The sequence below is a fragment of the Danio aesculapii genome, chromosome 12 (assembly GCF_903798145.1).
Source record: "Danio aesculapii chromosome 12, fDanAes4.1, whole genome shotgun sequence".
NCBI classification, from domain to species: Eukaryota; Metazoa; Chordata; class Actinopteri; order Cypriniformes; family Danionidae; genus Danio; species Danio aesculapii.
The window spans coordinates 19,860,556-19,883,378 of NC_079446.1; the positions used below are offsets into that span (position 1 = coordinate 19,860,556).

General features: G+C 35.1%; 1 protein-coding gene across 1 annotated transcript in view; it reads left to right on the top strand.

Annotated features, from left to right (window-relative positions):
* The window catches only part of fam20cb (FAM20C golgi associated secretory pathway kinase b), a 114,764-nt gene that overhangs the window by 66,065 nt on the left and 25,876 nt on the right, over positions 1–22,823 (top strand). Inside the window, exon 4 of the mRNA XM_056468902.1 lies at positions 22,049–22,141. Coding sequence (XP_056324877.1) covers positions 22,049–22,141 — 93 coding nt within the window. The remainder of the gene's footprint in view (positions 1–22,048; positions 22,142–22,823) is intronic.

Sequence of the window (22,823 nt, forward strand, 5' to 3'; positions counted from 1 at the left end):
ATCAATTCTAGGCATTCCAGTTCTGCAGACAAAAAATGTTGAGTTGGCACAACTTAAAAAGTTTTGTCAGAGAATAGTTCCCCTCTCCAGAAAACTAATAATCTTATGTTAACCCAACTAAATGTTTTTTATTTTTGTATTACTGACAAATAATTTTATGTCAGTGCAGCTGATGTTTTTAAAAGTTGAGTAAACAAGAAAAAGAAAATAAGGATTTTTTTGTACTGCATTAATTTTAGTTTTTTACAGTGTAGGTTTTCTTTTTTCTTTTATAGTATTTGATTTTTTAAAATCCAAATCAAATAATATATTATAGTATAAATTTTAACATACCTTTAACAGACAGTTATAAATAATACACTAGTATATAGTTTTAATGAATATATAGTATAATTATAATCATAATTGTTATTTTATCATCATCATCAGTAATAGTATATTCTAATTTTTTTATGAATAATATTATTAATAAGAAGGACATAACATCTCTTAAACTTGTATCAAAGATCTCCTTTTAATTTGTTTTCTATTTTACATGCATTTACTGTAGGTGAAGCAAGTTACAACCCATAAAACTGTCATATGAATGTTACTCCGATATCAAAATAAACAATGTACAGTACATCTCACCAGCACATCTCAAAATTACCCAATTTATGATGTTGTTGTGCTAATATTGTAGAGTGGTATAGCCTTGGCAGCTCTCCGTTTTGTGAAGTGTGATGGCGAGTGACTTTGAGTGTAATGGCAGCCTCTTCAGCATCTAAAAGCCCAGATCAAACCACAACAACCATCTCCACACACACTGCACACTTTAACCTGATAGCACAGACATCGCCTCCATTTGACAGAGACGAGATGTGTGCGTATGTGTGTGTGTGTTTCCCAGACGTGGTATCATACAGGGAAGCCTGTCATCCCGGGCCAGTAAATCTGTCAGAGATTATGTGCAGATGATGGATTCCTCTTTATGGCCTGTTGATCTGGCTGGAATATTTACACGATGCCATTACAGGGATGATGTGCATGAGAGCCTGATGCTGTGCTCTCGCTTATTTAGGCCTGTCTCTCTGTCAGCTTAGTGTGTGCTCTCTTTTATTTCTCTCTTTCTCCGACTCTCTCTCTCTCTCTTTCTCTCACATTTGTGTGTTTTCAGTGTTTGGCATTTCTCTGCGGTGAAGGTCTGTGCATTATTGTCATCTCTGAAGTCTCATGTTCAGCGATTGGGAGAGCACTCAATGCTTATCTCAGAAACACAATACATGTGCAAAGCATCTTTCATTATTTTCAGCCTGGCCAAGGTTTTCTTGTAAATTTTGTTTTGGACAAAAAATCTGGCCGTCTGTTTTTGTGTGTGTGTGTGATCTCGTATTCATGTCAAGTCATTTTTCACATTGGTTCTGGACTTAAGGAACACAGCTGGTTCATGCAGCTCCGTCTCGTACCCTTGAGCACAGCTGTGAAAATGTGAAAAACAGAGAGAGAGAGAGGTGAAACACAAACATAACACTTGTTATTAAATGTGAAATGTCTTTTTTAAGTGTGAAATTGGCTATCTTAAAATATTTTAACACTGTAAAATCTGAAATAGCCACATTTCTCAAATGGTTTATAGAAGATTTTAGTACAGTCAAACGATTCAAATGTTATCACTCGATTAAATGGCAGCTAGCAACTCTCACATGGTCACCCACAAAAGCTAAGCAGGGCTGCACCAGGTCAGGACCTGGATGGGAGACCACATGGGAAAGCTAGGTTGCTGCTAGAAGTGGTGTTAGTGAGACCAGCAGGGGGTGCCCAACCTGCGGTCTGTGTGGGTCTTAATGCCCCAGTATAGTGACGGGGGCTCTATACTGCTCAGTGAGTGCTGTCTTTTGGATGAGACGTTAAACTGAGGTCCTGACTCTCTGTGGTCGTCAAAAATCCCAAGATGTCCTTCGAAAAAGAGTTGGGGTTTCACCCCGGCATCCTATCCAAATTTGCCCTCTGGCCTCTGTCCATAATGGCCTCCTAAGCATCCCCATATCATAATTGACTTCATCACTCGCACCAATCAGCTAGTGTGTGGTGTGTGGTCTGGCGCAAAATGGCTGCCGTCGCGTCATCCAGGTGGATGCTGCACACTGGTGGTGGATGAGGAGATTCCCCCATTGTGTAAAGCGCTTTGAGTGCCCAGAAAAGTGCTATATAAATGTAAGGAATTATTATTATTATTAATGGGCATTATCAGTGGTTATCAGCTGATAGATATGGGTCAGTAGGGGCCTTCTGCGACTATTGGTTGGCTTAGAAGGCTGTTATCATCCATCCAAGTGGTTAATCAGCTATAGATCGTATGCGGTTGCGACCGGAAGTCAACAACAATTATTTAAATTATTTATTAAATTTCCCATTAATTATATTTTATTAACATCTTCCCCTACCCCAACCCTAAACCCAATCGACACAGTGATGTTAAACAGATCAAGATCTGGAGTTTTTTCTATTAGTATAGCTGATTAACCACAAGAATTATTTATATAATTTATTAAATTTCCTATTAATTGTATTTTATTAAAGTCTACCCCTACCCCAACCCTAAACCCAGCCGTTACAGTAATGTGAAAAATAAATTTGGATCTGAAGTCTTCTTTATTAGTATTGCTGATTAACCATGTGGATGGATGATAACAGCCTTCTGAACCTACAAATAGGTGAAGAAGTCCCCAACTGGCCAATATCTATCAGCTGATACCAACTGAAAACGCCCATTAAATCAAGTGATAACATTCGAATCAGGTGGTACAGTGGTTCTCAAATCTGATCCTTAGTACCCCTCAAGCCTGATTTTTTACTTTTGCCTGGTGCCGCATCGCGCACCTCCGCTGTCTGCGCACGCACTTCACGAATTGGACGAAGCTTTTATACTTGACATCTTCGCCGTTGTGATATTCTTTAAAACAAAAGAGGGCAGTCAAAAGAAACCCACTGTAAAATCAGACAGATAAATATAGAAGTAGGAAGTTTCCGGAACTACGTCATATCATTAATATCGTTCAAGATTTTTAAACGTATTATTTTTATAATTTTTATAAATTATTTTAATGATTCTAAAGATTGTTATAACCATTCAAGATTCTTTTAAATCAAACTTTGATGCATCACTTGCTTTTGTTCATATATCGGACAGTTTTACCTATTAGTCCGTAAAATATTAATGACACTAGAACATGGGTTGCTCTACAAATATATATATTTTTATTATAGCAAGAATAAACCATTATCACCAAAAAGTCCAAAAAAACAAGGCATCAGTATGTTGTAAACCGATATGTTCAAATATTCAAATAAATAATTTGTTCCTTAATTATAGTTTTGTAACTTTTTTTAAATTCTTTTCTTTTAAATTATTTTAAATTCAAAATGAATATGTCTGTAATTAAATATTCTGTTTTGGCTTTAACAAACCTATCCCTCAGGTTTTTCCAAACTTTTACAAAAACTTTCTTCCCTTCCCACTGCTGTTGCAATTTCTAACCAAGAATAATTGTCCATCTGGTTATTCCTATGATCACACATGTTCGGATCATAAAGATGTCTGTACAGTCGTACCTGTTTCAGACAAAATCTCTTCAAAATGATTCATTATTCAACTCAAATGAAACGTGGCGCCGCTCGAACTGACTGCACGAGTCTCAAAAAATTTTGTGCGCTCCGCCAGCTGAAATCATGTCACGCGCACCCAAAGCGAATCTCCAGAAACATCAATATGACGCCACATTCATCTAACAACACATTCGTCGACAAGCGAACTAGTGTACGCGTGGAGTAAAAACCAGGCTTCACTTTACAAATTTTGATTGTCTCTCTATTTGACATACAAAGGTCAGTTCATAGAGCTCTCTATTAACAAATCGATGATCTGAGGCAGGTGTGTTAAATAAGGAAGACATACAGTACAAAATGTACAGGGTGGGGGGTCCTGAGGACTGGAATTAAGAACCACTGGTATAGTGTGTGTTTATATGGCACAGTTAGTTACTAAAATTACTAAATGGACAAATGTAGGTGCAGTTTGAATTCCATTTGTTCTTGAAAATGTAATACTTCTATTATTTTATAGCAATTATATTCTGTATTAAACATGTAAACACTTCAAAATGTCTTTTCCACAAACTCAACCGAAAGACATGTAATTGCACAAAAATATGAATAGTATTAATAAATAAAAACAAATAATAACACAAATATGCTTTTAAGAGCAATCAATAACCACAATAAGTATTGTAATTATTACACAGCTGTCTGGAATACTTTATTCTGATTGCTCAGTCGCAACATTTCATGACATTTTATTCTGAGATAACAAATTAACAACAGGCTCATCCCGGTGCTTCAAATCATCTTAAGCATTAGTGAATACGTTCACATTCATATTTATATGTTTTTGATTGTTGTCATTTTGGGACTGAATAATCTGTAGGTTAGCATATGCTCCACTCAGTTGTTTTTCTTTCTGTCAGATTTGCCTTAAATTAAAGAATTAATATTCTATTATGGCTCAGTAGTGTGTAGGCAGTTGTTATCACAGAATAAAGCCTGGAACTGCAAGATTTAAAGAAGGACACCATTGTCTCTGCACAAAAGAACAAAAATATCCCTTTTGTATAAAATATAACAATTTTGTTTACCTAAACAGCAGTGGAAGTCTATGGGCTGTATCTGTTCAATAGGGTTTTACATTTTTTTTACAAAGTGATTTCGACAACTGATAACCTGGCCTGTGCAGTCTGCATTTGAGAAAAATAATCTTCATACACAATATACACCCCACTGATACGTGAACATTTACGCTCACTGGGTATGCACAAATTTTACTGGCATCCATACTTGGAGTACCTGTTGTGTAATGGTCATATGAGAGGGACTTGATGAAGCAGGGAACAATACACAATAGTCCAGAAGACCAGTGAGAGAGCGATTGTGGATAGTCTTGCCTCTATTTCCAAAGTTTGTGTTTCAGTTCGTTTACAATGAAAGAGAACAACAGCATTTTCCCATAGTGTGGACGCCAGGAGGAACTGTAACAAAACCTATTTATTTAAAAAAAAAGAAACACGCTAGTGTAAACGTCTGCAAATCTGTGGGAATGAGGGTTTAATTCGACAAGTTTTTTTTTTTTGTATGCCAAACATTAAAGGGATAATTCGCCCAGAAATGGAAAATCTGCCATCATTTACTCACCCTCAGGTTGTTCCAGTTCCAGTCCTAAATCTTTTTGTTCTGCTGAACACAGAGGAAGATATTAGCAGGAATGTCAAGAGATAAACAGATTTCACCAGCTATGGCAGTAAATGGGTAAATGGGGGTCTGTGTGGCTACTGACATTATTCCAAATATCTTCCTTTTTGTTTGGCAAAACAAAAATTTTAATTTTAGCAGAACAGAAATTTTAATGGGTTTGTTATGTATATCATAATTTTTCTTAGCACAACAATTTTACAACATTATTATATGGTTACTTTTTTTGCTAAAAGTGATGAAGAGCAAGTAATGAAATACAAAGGGTAAAGTAGACTGACACCCTGACTCGAATTACTGTAAGACTGCCTTTTATATTCAATTGAAGGTAAACTGTAAAAAAAAAATCCTTCCGGCTTACTTTTTTATTGTTGAATCAAATAAAGTTTTCTAGTCATCTCAACTTACATCAATAAAACTGATCAAAATATTAAGTTAAACTTTGTAACATTTGTAACATTAACTTTGCAACATTAAAAACATGTAACACCTCATTAGCCTATTAAAATAAACTAAAGCAAAATAATAATATTTGTTGTCTTGAGGTTTTGTCAACATAGGCTCATTCTGAAAACATAGCCTTATATATGTTTTTGGAGATGGTGAACTGTATAGCCAGAAGTTCGTATGGCTGCATTTTGTTTTTAAAATGAACGCTACAGGGCGGTATGATGTTGTTCCTTTTCGGGCTTACCAGCTGACCGCTTACCTCTGTAGGAACGACTTCCCGTTGTTACCAGTTTCTCCAGTGGTTTGCCATAAACGCCGGTGGATTTGAGATGTAGAGAGGAGTTCGACGGGGTTCGAGTCCGGTGAAGAACGGTTCCAGAAAGTGGGTAAAGCAAAAACAGAAGCCAAAAATGTGGTAAAAATCAGGCGGGCACTGAGTATTGCTTTTCAAAATTGTTTGTTGGGTTTAGGGAAGTGGGTGGGCGGGTCAATCTGTGCTTTTGAAAACACTATTGGTTGGGTTTAGGGAAGGAGGATGGTGGGTTAGTCAATTGGTCAGTCAGTCAGTCAGTCAGTCAGTCAGTCAGTCAGTCAGTCAACAGCCGCCTCTGGTGTATTTACACGAGAACAGCAGGTGCAAAAGGCACTTGTGAGTGAAATTTGTGATTTCAAAAAGCATACACAATGGCCTGTGGTGGATTTTCGAAAACAAAACTGCAAAAAAACGTAGCTCCTGGGACGTATTTGGTACTCTCCAGAAATGTGTATAGCGTATACGTTTTCAGAATGAGCCTGGGTTGCGTTTTGTCATTGTAGAGTGTAACTGAAAAAGAAATCAAATTAATTTTTTGAAAAACTTTTTTTGTAAAATGGTAGAATTTGTAATAAAACTAAAAACAGATTTGTCCTTTACAAACATTCAAACATTATAAATGTTATGACAAACATTCAAATGTATCATTCATTCATTCATTTTCCTTTGGCTTAGTCTCTTTATTCCTCAGGGGTCGCCACAGCGAAATGAAGCCCCAACTTCTACAACATATGTTTTAAACAGCGGATGCCCTTCCAGTTGCAAGCCAGTACCGGGAAACACCCATACACTTTCAGATGCACACACATACACTACGGCCAATTTAATTTATTCACATCACCTATACAGCATGTTTGGACTGTGAGGGAAACACTGGGAGAACATGCAAACTTCACACAGAAATGCCATCTGACCCAGCTGGGACTCGAGCCAGTGATCTTCTTGCTGTGAGGCTAACCTCTGAGCTACTGAGTAGCCTCAAATGTAGCATATTATCAAAAATAAATATGCATAGAGTTGATCTAACTTAAGTATCAAAATATAAACATTATATACAATATTATGTATAATAATAAACAGTTTAAGCATTCCTCTTTTTTAAAAATTTCATTAATACCAAAACACAGGCTTCAAGAAATGCTGAAAATTTATGCAAAATTGCCACAAGGATGAGTAAATGTGAATTGCACCTTTAACGCTCACATTCAAGCGCAATGAATTCATAAAGCCTATATTCCAAAAATATATGCTCGCCTTGTGCTATATAAGGCTGTACCTGAATAAACCTGTCAGAGCTTTAACATAAAACAGAGATGCAAAAACAGCATCCAGAAGCAGAGAGAAAGTGTTTCTCTGTGGAATTTTTACAGCAAGTCTGAATATCCCGTCACATAAAGCAGGCTCAAGGCCGACACCAGCCTCGTCTCTCACTCTCACTGCCCATCAACAACTCGACCACCGCTGTCAAACGCAACACTAAATACCAGACATCCCTGCTGACCTGCCAGTATGGTTTGGCCTTAGTCCTAGCTCAGGAAAGGTCGCCCTTCAAAGATGGAAAAGCATTAACCACTTACGTTTTCAAACATAGAAAAATTACACCAAGTTTCGCTTTGACAGGTTTCACGAAACAGACTTGGCCTTTTTTGTTTCATGTCACTGGTGCAGAACAATTAGAAAAGGCTGGAAAAGGGTGTAAATGTTTTTTTCTTTCTCCTGACTAAATTTATACCAGTGTTTCTGCACTTCTTTGGCTTTTTCCACTCAAATGTTATGCAGTGCTATGAGAAACAGTGACTGCTGAAGTTTGTAATGTGAGACACCTCTTGACATTACCTGGTACCTGTTATCACAAACAAGCCACAGAATGCAGCTTTATTCCCGTCCCGGTGCCTTCTTCTCTAATATTTGTTCCCAACAGCATGACATTCGCTCCAAAGGTCATTTCTGCATGCTTCTGCAGTTTAAACAATGCTTCGTTTGATAAACACTCACAGTCAGGAAGTCACACAGTGGCTCTTGAGGAAAACAGCTCGTGAAGGGAGCAAATTGAGCACAGCTTTTCTTTAAATTGCAAGTCCAACCAAATAAATTAATTAATTGATAAGTAAAGAGACAGTTTTAGCTTTATTTACACACTCTAATGCCATTTTAAACCTGTGTGACTTTTTTCTTTAATGTGGATTGCAAAAATAGACATTTTGAAGAATGTCTTTTTTTGCTGTACAAGCTATTTCTAGGGTTACAAGGAAAGTTATAACACATACGCTTGGTTGTTTCAACTCAAATCTTGGTAAAATATGAACAAAGCCAACCAATATTTACATTTTTTAAATAACACAAATTTTGGTTTGAACAACCCAGCATTTCTAGAGTGTATTTTTAAACATATATCCACCAGTATCAAATTCTGCAATACAATCAATTAAATTTGATTCAGTGGAATATTGATACATTTATAGTGATGGCACTGAAGCTTTGACGCGTATATCACACACTTTTGTGTATTTTAAGGATGGAAAAATGCGCTCTGCGCCCTGGTGCATGATCTAACAGGGTTGTGCTTATTCTCTTAATGAGTTATGGGTGTGTTTTGAGCATAACATGCATTAAACCAATCAGAGTCTCATCTCCCATTCCCTTTGAGAGTCAGTTGCGTCACGCCATGGTGCATTCGCTATTTACATGGTGGACTTTATAAGTGGAAAAACTGAATGCTTCACTAGCGATAAAACAGTTAAACAGACCATCTGCAGTGTGAGGATAAAGAACGAGCCTCCTTCATTTAGCCTCTTTACTTTCTCTTTACTTTACTTTTACTCTTTACTCCTTTACTTTCCTGGATAAGGAAATGGTGTTGTATGCACTCCACTGAAGACATCCATCAGCCTACATATTTAATTTGGTTTGTTAAGCACAAAGATTTGTTTACTATTTCTAAATCCAGTTCTAATTTCCAGGAAACAAATAAATGAACAACAATAAAGAAGTGTGAATTCCTATGCCCCATATGATGATGCACACATCTCCAAAACCCTACAGGTGGACAAATCTAAAAATGCACAATGCAATACAAATGCAAACGGTCATGAATAAACTAATAAAAGCCCTTGACATGACAAAGGCATGGCGGTAGTGCTTTTTATTTATGCAGAAAATAATAATTTTTGTAACATTTTAAACCTTTAATTTTTCCTCAATTGTAAAGATATTTGTGTATTGCTGTACACCCTGTGTGTATTAAGTAATGTGTACGCATTTAAGATGCACAACTAACATGCTGGTTAGCTGGTCAATTGCGCAGTCTATTTCAGTTCCTCGAAATAGCAACGTGCCAACAATGCACCTTAACACACCATCTTTATAGACCGGCACACCCAGGAGTCCACAAAACACCGCAAATAGATTTACTATTTAAACAACGTGGCGCAAAGTGGGAAAATTTGTGTTGCGCTGGTCTACAAATAGCAACAAATCACTCCAAACACATCTTGCGCCTTATTGCACCTAGTGTATGATAGGGCCTAATATCTATTGAAGCTCCATATCGGAGTGAGTGTTTTTTCTTATTTTTTATTTTTGAGTCATGCGATTGATGACAAATAAGGTTTTTTGGATTTCTGCCCGATGTCCTTTGCTGATCGCGCTCTTTTGTCTCTCTACCCCAGCTTTCTGTCATATCTCTATTGTTCAATCTGAAAAGCATGAAAAGGAGCAATAAAAACAATATCTGGGTTTTCATCTTAACGTGAAGCAAATCTCTTCAAGTTTGCAAAAAAAGAAAAAAAAAAATCCCGAAAGCAAATTAGGTGTGTTTCCATTAAGTTGTTAGAGTGGCTGACTGTAGTATTGGTAGCCTAGTAACCAGTAAACAAGGCAACAACAGTAAACAAGGCAAGCATAATGGAGACAGCTGATTTTAATCCCTCATTTTTTGAATGAATCGTTTTTCACACAAGTCCAAATTTACCTCAAGTGTGCATAAAAACTTTTTTCAAATTAGGGAATTATTTAAATTCTGGTTCTTAAAATACACATCAACACAGTGTGATCAAATCTTAGCTATTAATTAATAACACAAAATGTGTAATGTGCAAATTCTCATTAGGAAACTGCAACATTGAAGTACGGTTGTAGAAAAAATACACATATTTAGAAAAAGAAAATATATGGACAACCTTGTTCACTTTCACTGTAGGAAAAAAAACTGCTAAGACTCTCTGCTGAAAATCAGATTTTACATTTCAGTGTTTTACACATAAAAACAAACTATTCCGGTTTGAAAAGATGCGAGGAAGAAAAGATAATGACTCATCATTTTACATTTTGGTGAAGTGTCTCTTTAAGGCTTCTCTGCGAGAACGTTGCTTTGTCTCCTTTCGTCATCACAGTCTGACCAGCGCACCTCCTAAGAATGCTGGGATAAGCTTTTACAAGTGCTGCAACCATCAGGCTTTGTGAGATGAATTTGCTTTCACAGCTTTTGTGTGAGCTTTTTTGGTGTTTGTCCAGTGTAGAGCCAACAAAGGGATCTGGCAGAATACAGTGTCCTAGATACCGTGTCCTGTTTGATTCATTTGTTTGCTCCTATGTGTTTTCTTAATAGATCAGTTTTTTTGTGTGGTTGTCTGTACCTTTTGCACTTTGCCCATCAGCAGTTTTCTCATCTGATGCTGTTTTATTGTTTGCAGGGCCAGATCTTACATGTAGTCATGGCGTGCATACAGTTTTATTGGCAGTATTTGGCTGTATTTTGGCTGATTTGGGCCAACCGGCTGATGGGCCTACTGTAGTATCAGGTTCAATATCTGGTTTGTTAAAGGGATACCATATGACCCCAGCTTATAAATTAGAGTTTTTTGTATTAAAATGGTAAGAATGATATATGTTTCATTTTTAAACTAAAAACCATCAACTCCAGCCAACAGTCAAGCACACATTCATGAGTTTTCACAACCAGTAATGCTCTGATTTGCTACTTCACAATGCAACATTCACAACAAAAAACTTCATCTTGTGCTGATACACATAGTTGGGGGGTACTCCAAGGTAAGAAGGCTAAAAGGTAAGTCTAAAGTGCAAATTTGTACTTTTAATGCACTAATATTTACAGTGCTCAGCATAATTGAGTACACTCCAGTTTGAAAATGAATATTTTATCCATTTCTCATTGACTATAAGCAGTGTATTTGAGTGCATTTAAATGAAACAGATTTATTAAACAGATTTTTTTAAAATAATAAAATATTTTAGTCACCAAACATATTTAAAAATTGATAGATAATACAATTAAATTTAAGCAAAATTGCAAACAATAAATTACAACCTACAAAATGTCTATACTTAATTTTTAAATTTTTTTGCTTCTCTTGATTTTTGCTCTTTTTTTAAATGAAATTTTAAAAATATTTTTCTATAACATAAATTTGGGTGAACTAGTTTTTGGACTGTTATCGTAAGTTATTTTGTTAGATAAGCTCCAGATTTGGCTTTAGTACTGACTAATCTAATGCATATGCACAAATATAATATTGTAAAGCTTAAAAATATTAATTTAAAAGATAGATTTGCGAGGGGTGTACTTATATACAGTATGCTGAGTACTGTACCTTTATTATACTAATATGTATGGCTGCACAGTAAATTAAATTGTAATTTAAATCATAATTTAGCAAAAGCAGCAATTACCTATTTCCATCCAAAGATGCAAATCAAACTTGTGAATATCGCATAAAACATTTAGGAATAGAGCACTGTTTCCATCCAGTGATTTAAAGAGAACAAAATCCTCATCACTTCCTGATAAACTTCATCCATCTAGTCAAATATCGTAAAAAAAATTAATTTACAGCAGCAGAAGAAGCCTCTGTGGGCTTTTTTTCTTATATAATAATACATTACTTAAAAATCTTAAGCCCAATCCACCATGCATTTGCTGATTAAATAAACTTTTTCTATGTGGACACTTAACAGTTCAAACAAAACAGACAAACAAAGATTCCTGCCTTTACTATAGATCCAGTCCCATTTGAACTAGCCCTAGTAATAGGTTACTTAACTGGCCCAATCCCAATTCTACCCCTTAGCCCTTCCACTTACCCCCACCACTTGTTTTGCACGTTCACGTGAAGGGGTAAGGGTTTCCCAATTCTCTTTGGCTTGAAGGCATAGCGCTAAAGGGAAGGGCTAGATAGCCCTCGAAGCAGATTTTTTAGGACCACACTCGAAACTAAGCGGTACTAAAGATTCCCAGAATGCACCATCTACAATGACAGCAAGGCTTCACATGGAAGTCAGGAGTATTTTTTGTCATTATTATGAGTTTTTACAACAAACAAGCATATGTTTTAATACAGTCATAATGGCGTTTGTGTTTCACCGCCATGCTTTAAAAAAAAATTGATAAAAAAACACAAAATTTCACTCTCTATAATCCATAATAATAACAACTCCTGTATAGTAGTCCCAGAACATTCTGTCACTCAATGACACTTGAATACCCTGTCAGAGAAGTCTAGTGGCTGTGATTGAGCTTTTTACAGTGTCTGCAATAATGTTAATGTTGTTTTCATGTGTTTAGATGAATATGGCCCTGGTGTAAATGCACAGTACAGTTACAAATGTATTGCCACATTATATTCTTACAATAACATGATATCGTTGCCTTCAGTGATTTCCTGAAGATAAATACCCAAAAATAATGCAACTGGAGTAACTACAGCAATCACCATTGTTGATCTCATATGAAGTAAGATATCGCGATGGCAAATGATGACGTGTGCAGGTGTTGTAGTGGTGTCTCATTCCCCATCACACTCTGTTGCAAGGGCCAAGGGGTAGGGGTACAAAAATTGAATTAGGATTGGGCCTTACACAAAATAGATTTGATCATTTCTCCATTTTATGTTTTTCTCATTTGGTGTATAATTAATTCAAATAGAATTTTGAAAAAGGAACAACTGTTCTAACTGTTCTACAACTGGTCTACGTTGCTCTAAATACAATGTTTTTCTTTGCATTTGCATTCACAAACAACCTTAGATTAACAAATGTTTCCTTAACAAAATTAATGAACCAAACTTATTTAAATTTATGTATGCACAATATATTACAATTATTCATTCTTGAATGTTTGATACATTATCACAAGCTCATGAAATGTTAATGTAATCTTTAACTAATCTTTATCATAAAAATGCAGATTATTATCTATTATTTAGTACTCCACTTTAAAATGTTGTGATGTGCTCTTGAAGCATTTGTAATAATTAAAGTTATATTTTATTGTTTTAACTTTCATTTATGTACTCAAAATATTGTGGTATTTTAATGAGGGAGATTAATGGTTATTTGCTGTAGCAAAATTAATTTTTGCCTTATCAGTAATGGCCAGAATTTTTACATTTCACTGCATCCCTAATACTGAATTGGCATTCTAATATTACCATTTATATAACCATTATATCTAACATATACAAGTGTTTTTGTGAGCTTGTTTGCATACACCAGTAATAATCTATGGGCCTTGCTGGAGTAAACAGTGCATTTACCTTGAAGCAAAGGGTCATGGAGAGCTCTCTCTCTCTCTCTCAGCATATTTTGATCACTACAGACATCCTGCTCTCAGCAGAGTTGGTTTTAAAATGTCTACGCACATCCCAGAGGCCATTTCTGAGGCTCATGTAAGTGTACATTAAGAGTGGGGACTGTTCAGATGCCATCTTTTAAAGTGAGCCGAATCCACTGAGTGCATTTGAAAAAAAATAGACTGGAAAAAATCACATTGAGCTTCAAACATATGGGTGATTCTTTTATTGAGATACAATTTGCATTTCAACAATATAAGGGGGAAAACTATTGACTAACAAACATTCTTTCCTGTATCGTATTAAAATGTTTTCAATACTTCAAACTTGCCAAGCATAAGTTACTTTCTTTTTGCTGAATTGAAAAGAAAATCATTATAGTATTGTTTGTCAACGCTTTTTCCATTCTGGATTTGACAATTGACAATTTCTTTTTAGAGCAAGGAGGTTTTAGAGCAATATCTACAAAGTACTCACAAAAACTGCAAACAAATTGATTTATTTTATTTATTTTTTTTAATCAACCAGGAAGGAGGTGAGGTTTGAGGCTGGTGAGTCACTGACTCTTCCAGGGTTAGATTTACAAATATATGCACCCAATATATTTGCCAACTACTGATTGTGTTTCATATCTCATATCAGCATTCTTTCTATACACATAGCAGGTACATATTAGGCCAAGGAAGAGTGTAAACTTTATAGTGATTCAATATGCCTCCCAAAAGACACCAAGACAGTCTATAACAAACGACCAAGCAACACAGCACCATGGTGGATGTGCTCTCTCTCTCTCTTTCTCTCTCACTCACAAACACACAAACAGGATTTACACACTGGTTACCTTTACCTGTAAATGAAGTCTTGAAATGACTACTAATTAATAATTAATGATCGAGTTATGTTCTGTCCGACCCTTAAGGCAAACCCTTTAGCTCAAACATTGGTCTTGCATTTTTTTATTCACTTTTTGATTGAAAGTCAAATTTTTGTGAAATTTTTGAGATATTACATCTGAGATTTTTGACATGAGTTCATGTATGCCCCCTTCATTGAGGCAGAGCTACTGCCGCCTCACCTTCTGTCTTTTCAGTGCAGCTTTGTCAGATCCTAACACTAAATTAGTGATAGACATACATGAAATACATTCACATTACATGAAGTCAAAAAAAACCCTGAAGTATTAGCTCCCCTATTTATTTTTTCCCCAATTTCTGTTTAACGGATAAAAGATTTTTTTCACCACATTTCTAAACATAATAGTTTTAATAACTCATTTGTAATAACTGATTTATTTTATTTTTGCCATGATGACAGTAAATAACATTTGACTAGATTTTTTTGAGACACTTCTAGACAGCTTAAAGTGACATTTAAAGGCTTAACTAGGTGAATTAGGTTAACTAGGCAGATTAGGGTAATTAGGCAAGTTATTGTATAAGGATGGTTTGTTCTGTAGACTATCGAAAAAAATATTTCATATAATAAAAATGTCTACAATGTATAAAAACATGTTAATGAAGCATTACATTGGTAGCATACACTAAATGAGCAAAAGGAACGTGCTCAACCCCGTTTGCAAGCGAATGCACAATCTGGTATAAGGAACGGCTCAGTGCTGCCCCACCTTGCTTCCTACGCTGTAATTGAACAGGAAATATGCAAAATACAGTGATTTTGATTATAAAAAGGATTGAAATAGTTTGAATCATACAGAAATTGCATTTATAGCACAGATCAGTGGACAAATGTTTGTTTTATCATTAGTATACTTTTTATGATGGCAGGTGAGGCAGGCACCTGCCATCAAAAGAGGTATACTAATGACCGAACGTCCCTGCTTCCAGTGCACTCAGTGCTCACATTCACTCACTTATTTTTCATAAACTCTTTTAATTGGACAATAATAGGCAATTTCGGAGACAGCTCATGTTACAGGAGCAGAATTGATGCAAGATTTACAGACAGATGTTTTTAGGACATAAATGCTATTTTTAAACTATGTAAATTAGAATTAGGAAAAATTACTATTTAGGACTTTTATAAATAAAATAATAGAAGTAATAGATAATAGAAGAAATTTTTTTTTAAAGTACAAAATAATACATGATGAAAAAAATACACTGTCTAATTTGGACAACAAGAAATTATGATTGTCTATCTAAGAAAAATAAGCTGAATAAGAAAAATATGAAAGATTTTGGCATGTTTGATATTGGGATCCATGACAATGTGACAAAAATAAAGTCCATGTGAACAGGTAGTTGCGGAGACTTTATTTCTATTAATTGTATTAATTGTTCACCTAAAGAATAGCAATGTGTGCTAACAAAATAAACATTTTTTTTTTATTTCACAAAGACTTTAAAAAATACATAAAAATACAACAATTTGGAATAAAAAAAAAGAATATATATGACTTTGGACACCAAAATGCCTTGCAGTTACACAATCCCCCATATACTCACAAATATTTGTTCAACCCATGTTTGGTTTTCTTCGGTTTTATATTTAGTGCCTCATAAACCCATCTTACTAACACAGAGGGATTTTTTCCTCTCTCCGAGGTGTCATTTGTGTAGGAAACTGCGTTTTACAGAATTCTTCAGACGGGCTGTTTTGACCCTTTGACAGGCTGGCCTGTGTCTGGTTTCTTTTGTTATAATTTTCTGGTCCAACAGCCAGTAGAGTGTTGTTTTCCTCGTGTCTCTCTGGGGTTTTACGGGAATAAATGAGAGCTCTCAAGCTCCAGCTTAACAAGGTTGTCTGGAGTGCCAGTGTGAGAGGAGGGGGTTTCAAGTTCTCCACCCACAAACACTCCAACAGCTGCCTTTTAAAAAGCATGTGTTTTTTTCCTATTGAGACCGTTTGTGTTATGGAGCTGATGTTAAACACTGAATTTACCTTGATAGAGTCCTATTTGATAAAGATGAGCAGATGTGTGCAGATGTGTTGTAAATGCACTGGAAGGTTTGGTCAAGTGTTTGGGCTCGGTAATGTTTAATAAATGCATAGAGACAAGCTCATTATTACATTTTAGTTCAGTTTGCTCATTCTTCAATGGGGTAGGGTTAGGGTATAGGGTTACACCTTTTTTTACATTAAATCATATGAATTTGTACAAATAAGCCACTGTTCTGGCAATACGTAGAATAGTTATTTCTTCATGAGATTGGGCTGGTTATAATGATAGCTTTGGATGATCCTGTTTCTAGAGTACTGAAATTATAAGCAAAAGCTATGTGGATTTGTGGTAGATTGTAAATCCAAATGTGTTTCCATTGGAAACTTTCATGTTTTTCTTGCAAACACTAGCAAATGGGTTCACCCAAAAATGAAAATTCTGTTTACTTTAATTACTCGCCTTCATATCATTCCAATCCCCAGAGACCTTTGTTAATCTTTGGAATAAATATTAAAATATCTGAGAGCTGATACTTGTAGTTGTTTGTAAATGCTTTCTGAACACAAGAAAACTTAAAAAAGTTACTGGTTTAACCGCCAAGTAAAATGGTCAATTGCCATTTTTATTCACATTTCCACTGTGGCGAGGGACTAAGCCAAGAATAGTGAGTGAGTAGGGCTGCAAAATATATTGTTTCAGCGTGGACATCACTATGTGCGCATCTGCAATATTCACATCACAAGATATGTAATGTTGAGTCTGGATTGTAGTTGGCCAGGAGCTACAGAATTCTATTTAATTGCTGTATTTGGATGGAATTTATACTATTTATCCCCAAAAAAAGTATATTTTCTTACTTAGAATTTTGGTACAAATATCTACATTTTAAAGCAAAATATTACTCCACTGGAACACTGTAAAACCCAAAAAGTTAAGGTAACTCAAAACCATTGTCAATATTTTCTAATGTTTGCTATGTCTTCTTCTATTTGAAGCTAATTGTCCCATATTTTTACATCCCAGTGTTGACAGGTATGGCATGATATGGTTTGCTGATAAATAAATAGCTAGCTCTATCTGTTAGTTTTAGCGTCAGCTAATGTTATTGAAGGGCATGGATGTTATGGCAAGTAACTATAATGTAATGTGTAAATAATAGATCTATTCAGCAGCATTAGGTGTTTTAACGCTAATTGCATTGGCATGGTTATCTGATGTTTTCCCAGCTTGTAGTAGTCAGTCAAAATGCTCTTAATTTTCCATAGTTGTAAGTCTAGCTGTTTGATGTGTTACAGTTCAGAGTGTCTAAAGTGCATTTATCAAAAACGTTCCATCAGTGTTAAAGTGCACATCATTAATGTTACTAATAGCATAGCTTAGCATTACCACATGGTATATTATACAGCAATTCACTCATTTTTTGCATTCTGATAATTAGCATTTCACTGTAATGACTATAAAATTTAAATTGTTATATATGAATTACTAATATAATTTGTATATCAGAAAAAGTACATAGTGTATTATACTAGTGTATTATACAGAAGTCTACATCATGCTTTTATCTCTAGGTTTTTCATTTATATTATTTCATCTTATTTTATTCTTTAAATCACGTGTTTATTATTAGACTGGTGTCACATACTCCTCTTCTGTCTTCAGATGCGCTGCTGAGGTTTCTCAGTCCCACCGTTGCAAATCCATCTTTCTAAGTATTTTGAATGTGCAATTGCTTTATTTAAATAAAAGAATGTCCAAGACAAAGCTTTCTTATGAGTATATTTACACTAGCAGTGGACACTACCACCTGAAATCTTGCCTAGGGCGCCAAATTGGTTAGGGCCGGGCCTGCTACTAAGTATTTATATTTACTGAAGCACTTGTTCAGATCAAATGGTCAGCCTTTGAAGATTACCAATCAAACGTTTTTTCTTTATTGGATAAGCTGAAAGCATGACAGATTTTTCACAGATTATTTGTTCACCTAAAGAATAGCAATGTGTGCTAACAAAATAAACATTGTACATTTTGATTTCACACAGACTTTAAACGCAATAAAAAGAGCAGATTCATTGCCATTTAAGTGAAATGAACCTACACACAGCAGCCTGAGAAAAATATTTATTTTAGAAAAACATTTCAGCTGACACTTAGAGGCTTTTGCATCTGAACTCTTCATATTTAATTGTAAACACACTGCTGGACGTTGCTTGTGGACAAATGACATGAAATGCTGAGAGCGATCGTTGCTTTAGGGGAGTTTGTTTTTCTAGAAGTCATCCAGAGGGCCAAAAGTGCCCGTGGCTGCAGAATCACCCGTCCACGCCTGTCTGCCAATTAAACATCGGAGCGTCTGAGGGCACAGATCCAGCGGGTTCATCATAAGGATGCTTCTGGGTTCGTTCCAGAACTAGGCCCGTTTCTTCCGGCAGAAACACAAATCCATTTTAATTCTCTTCATGCCTGAAAAGAGGTTCACAGTTGGCGAGCGGAGCGATATTATCCGGGGCTCTGAGGAATGGACTGCAGAAGAATGTGAAGTTGGAGACTCTCGTTTGGCAGGCCTCATGCTGTGTTATTTAACGATCGGTGAGCGTGTGAGCCTCGCAGCTGTGCGTTCAATGACCGCCGCCAGCTGAGGACGATACTGAATGGCTGATTTCGCCAAGATAACGATCTGTTTCCATTACTGAGCTGGCACTCCTCTCGACCAGATACCTTGCCTTCGGTTGCTTTTGCCACATACTGTAGACGCTGGGACGTGACAAGATTCAGTTCCCAGAGAAGTCATTGTTTTGAACCGTCTTCTGACATGATTAAGACTGTCGAGAAAGCAGAGATTCCAGCTGGAATTAATTGTTCTGATGTTCGGACAGCATTCAGGGAGAGAGAAGGGAAGGGAAGAGAGAAATCTCAAGTATGTTTGAAATGGAGTCTGCTGAAAACATTTCAGCAGGACCGTATGAAGTCGGGCTGCTGGTTAAAAATAGTTTCTCTGGCTCTTCTCTGTGGAGAAATGTTTGCCTGGAATTTGATATGTCCTCCATTGACCTACAGGTATTGATTTAACGGTATTGCATTCATGCTATTTGGTCTGTTCTTAACTACACATGTACAGTAGCATCATTTAGGATGTTCTTAATGGATTAGTTCATCCAAAAATGAAAATTCAGTTATTAAATACTCTACTCACTTTCCTGTTGTTCATTTATCTTTGAAATGTAAATGAAGAAATTATAGGTGAAATCAGAGAGCTGTCTCATCCTCATGAGTTGCAAGACATTCAAAGTCCAGAAAAGGAACCAAAAAACACTGTCAAAACATTTCATGTGACTTCAGTGCTTCAACTGTAATTCTACAAAGCTTCAAGAAGAGAACAAACAACTCTAAATACGACGCTGTTCGCCTATATCTTATATTCCACATCAGGTTAGGGTTAGGGCTGGGTGATTTGGGCTAAAATCAAAATCTCGATTAATTAAACATTTTAACTTGATTAATGAACGAATTTTTTATTTAGGCTATTTATTTTATTTTGTTGCCCTCGTAGTTCACTGACAGGTTTTCTACAGTAAATATGCACACATATTACAAGTGAGAGATTTTTGAATGAAGGGTGCATACTTGATTTTACACACAATCTACTATCTATGATTATTTATTGAACATCAACGTTGAACAACTGAAACACATTGCCTAAAACTAACTTTTCTTATAAAAAAGTGAAAATAAATAACTCACACTTTTGAAAACAAAATAAATAATTTTCAGTGTTTTTCATATTAAAAGCAGAAAATATCTCTTCTAAATAAAATAAATCTAGTACATCCTGTAAATAATATTTAAACAGTATATTTCTTGCATTTTCTGTAAACAAATATTTTAATGTAAATAATAATTTTAATCTAATGGAAAATATGCCATCTCAAGGCATCTCTGGTTCAGCTTCCAATCAACGTCAATGTAGTGCAAAGGCTCAAAAATGGGGCCATCGTTCAGTACTTTGCTAGAGATCAGATGTGGCTGCAAATTGTGGCTGCAAAGCCTTTAAAGGCTGATTAATACATCTGTGTTAACTTCTGTGTTAGCCCTATAGGGTGCATTTTTTTCTACAGACAGTATAATATATTGCCAATAGAGTCTGCAGCGCAACACGCAAGTGTCATATTAAAATAAACGCACACCCAGAACTTATTTGAAAGATATAGGTGAACAAAGTTGGATTGCATTTTTTTTTTTTGGTGCACAAAAGTGTTCTTGAAGCTTAGTTTTGGTTCCTTTTCTGGACTTTAAACATGTCATGACTGTTGCTGTTTATGGAGGATGAGGGAGCTCTCTGATTTCAACTAATATACCTTCATATAATACATAAAATGCCTTTGTGTTCCAAAGATGAATGAACGTCTCAAGGGATTGAAACAACATGAGGGGGAACAGTTAAGAACGGAATATGAACTAGTCCTTTAATCAGGTGGAAAAGCGTGCTTGCACTATTTAGGTTTTTGTTCGATAAAATGCTCTCAGCATAAGAATGTCACTTTTCCTAAGCATCATGCACCTGACTAACAATTTAACTTATGAACAAGCCATTTAATGTTGTGAAGTGTGTCAAACAGTGTTGTATAATTCATGTTTTTTTTCTGTGGGATTACAATGTATTTTTCAGTGTGTGTTTTTCTAAGTTAGTTATGCATTGATATTTGACTAAATTTGTTTTAGTTATTGTTTTTCATAACAAATGTCATCAATATCATAAAATTAGGCTACTTTTTTTCCATGAAGGTGAGCTTGTTTTACAGTGCTTAAATTGTATTTTCTACATACAGTCAAAGTCAGAATTATTAGCACTCCTGTTAATTTGTTTTCTTTTTCAAATATTTCCCAAATGATGTTTAACAGTAGAAGGATTTTCTTCACAGTATTTTATATAATATTCATTCTTCTGGAGAAAGTCTTATTTGTTTTATTTCAGTTAGAATAAAAGCAGTTTTTAATTAAAATAAAACATTGTAAGGTCAATATTATTAGCCACCTTAAGCAATATTTTTTTTTCTGATTGTCTACAGAACAAACCATCGTTATTCAATGATTTGACTAATTAACCTCATTAAGCCTTTAAATGTCACTTTAAGCTGAATACTAGTATCTTTAAAAAAAAACTTTAAACAGTTAATCTTTAAACCGTTAAACAGAAATTTTATACAGGGGCTAATAATGACATATGCTAGTAAAGTGTATTGTAACATTCTCATTCAAATCCCTGCTACTCTGACACTGTCAAAAGTCCATTTCAAAGAGATAAAACTTCTAATATTTTTATATTTCATGTATATCAAGTGTTGATGTCACTATTTGTTTGAACTTCTCTCATTCTCTGAACTGTTCTGGAGCCCTGATAGTGGAGGGGCGTTTCTGAAAGTTTTTTTGACAGGGCGTCTTCAGTTTCAAGGGCTAGAGCTGCGATTATGGCTTTTGTTGATGAAAGGGACTCACAGCAGATTAACCTTTGCCTTGCAGGCAGACACGGGAGCAGGAGACACCGCCAGACTTCTTCTACTTCTCTGATTTCGAGAGGCACAATGCAGAGATCGCAGCATATCATCTAGACAGGTAAAATACCATAAATGTCAACGTCTGCCATAAATAGTGTGTGTATGTGTGAGAGAGAAAGATAAAGCGCCTAGCCTAAATGAGTACATCTTCTTTAAAAATTTTTTTTAATTTTTATCTATTTCTCTGTGAATATAGACAATCATATCGGTGCATTTTTTGGTACTGATTTATTGCATAGATTTTTGTATTAAAATATAAGTGTGGTCACCTAAAATAAGAAAAGCATATATATTTTATACTAAATTAAAATGTTATATTCACCAATATTAATATTTTTAAATATTAAATTGATTATATTTATATAAAAATAATTAATTATATTTATCTACAGTATTTTATTTATTTATAAAATATTAAGTTGTTATTTAATGTAAGAAATGATGTTGTTAAAATAATATCTGTATATTTAGTATTGTTAATTTTAGATTTATCTATAATATTTATTATTGTCCTAAGTTGTTATTCATTGGTAGATGTAAACTAACATTTATATTTTGATATATTTATTATAATGTGTTGTATTTATTTTGTATAATTAATATTGTCTTACAGAGTTTTGCTTCTTACAAATTGTTATGCCTTATTATTTTAGGAATTATTATTAAAACTGTTATTATAAAAGTTTTATTTTGTTAGATTAGTTCTGGTTATGACTTTGCTACTGACTAATCCAATTAAA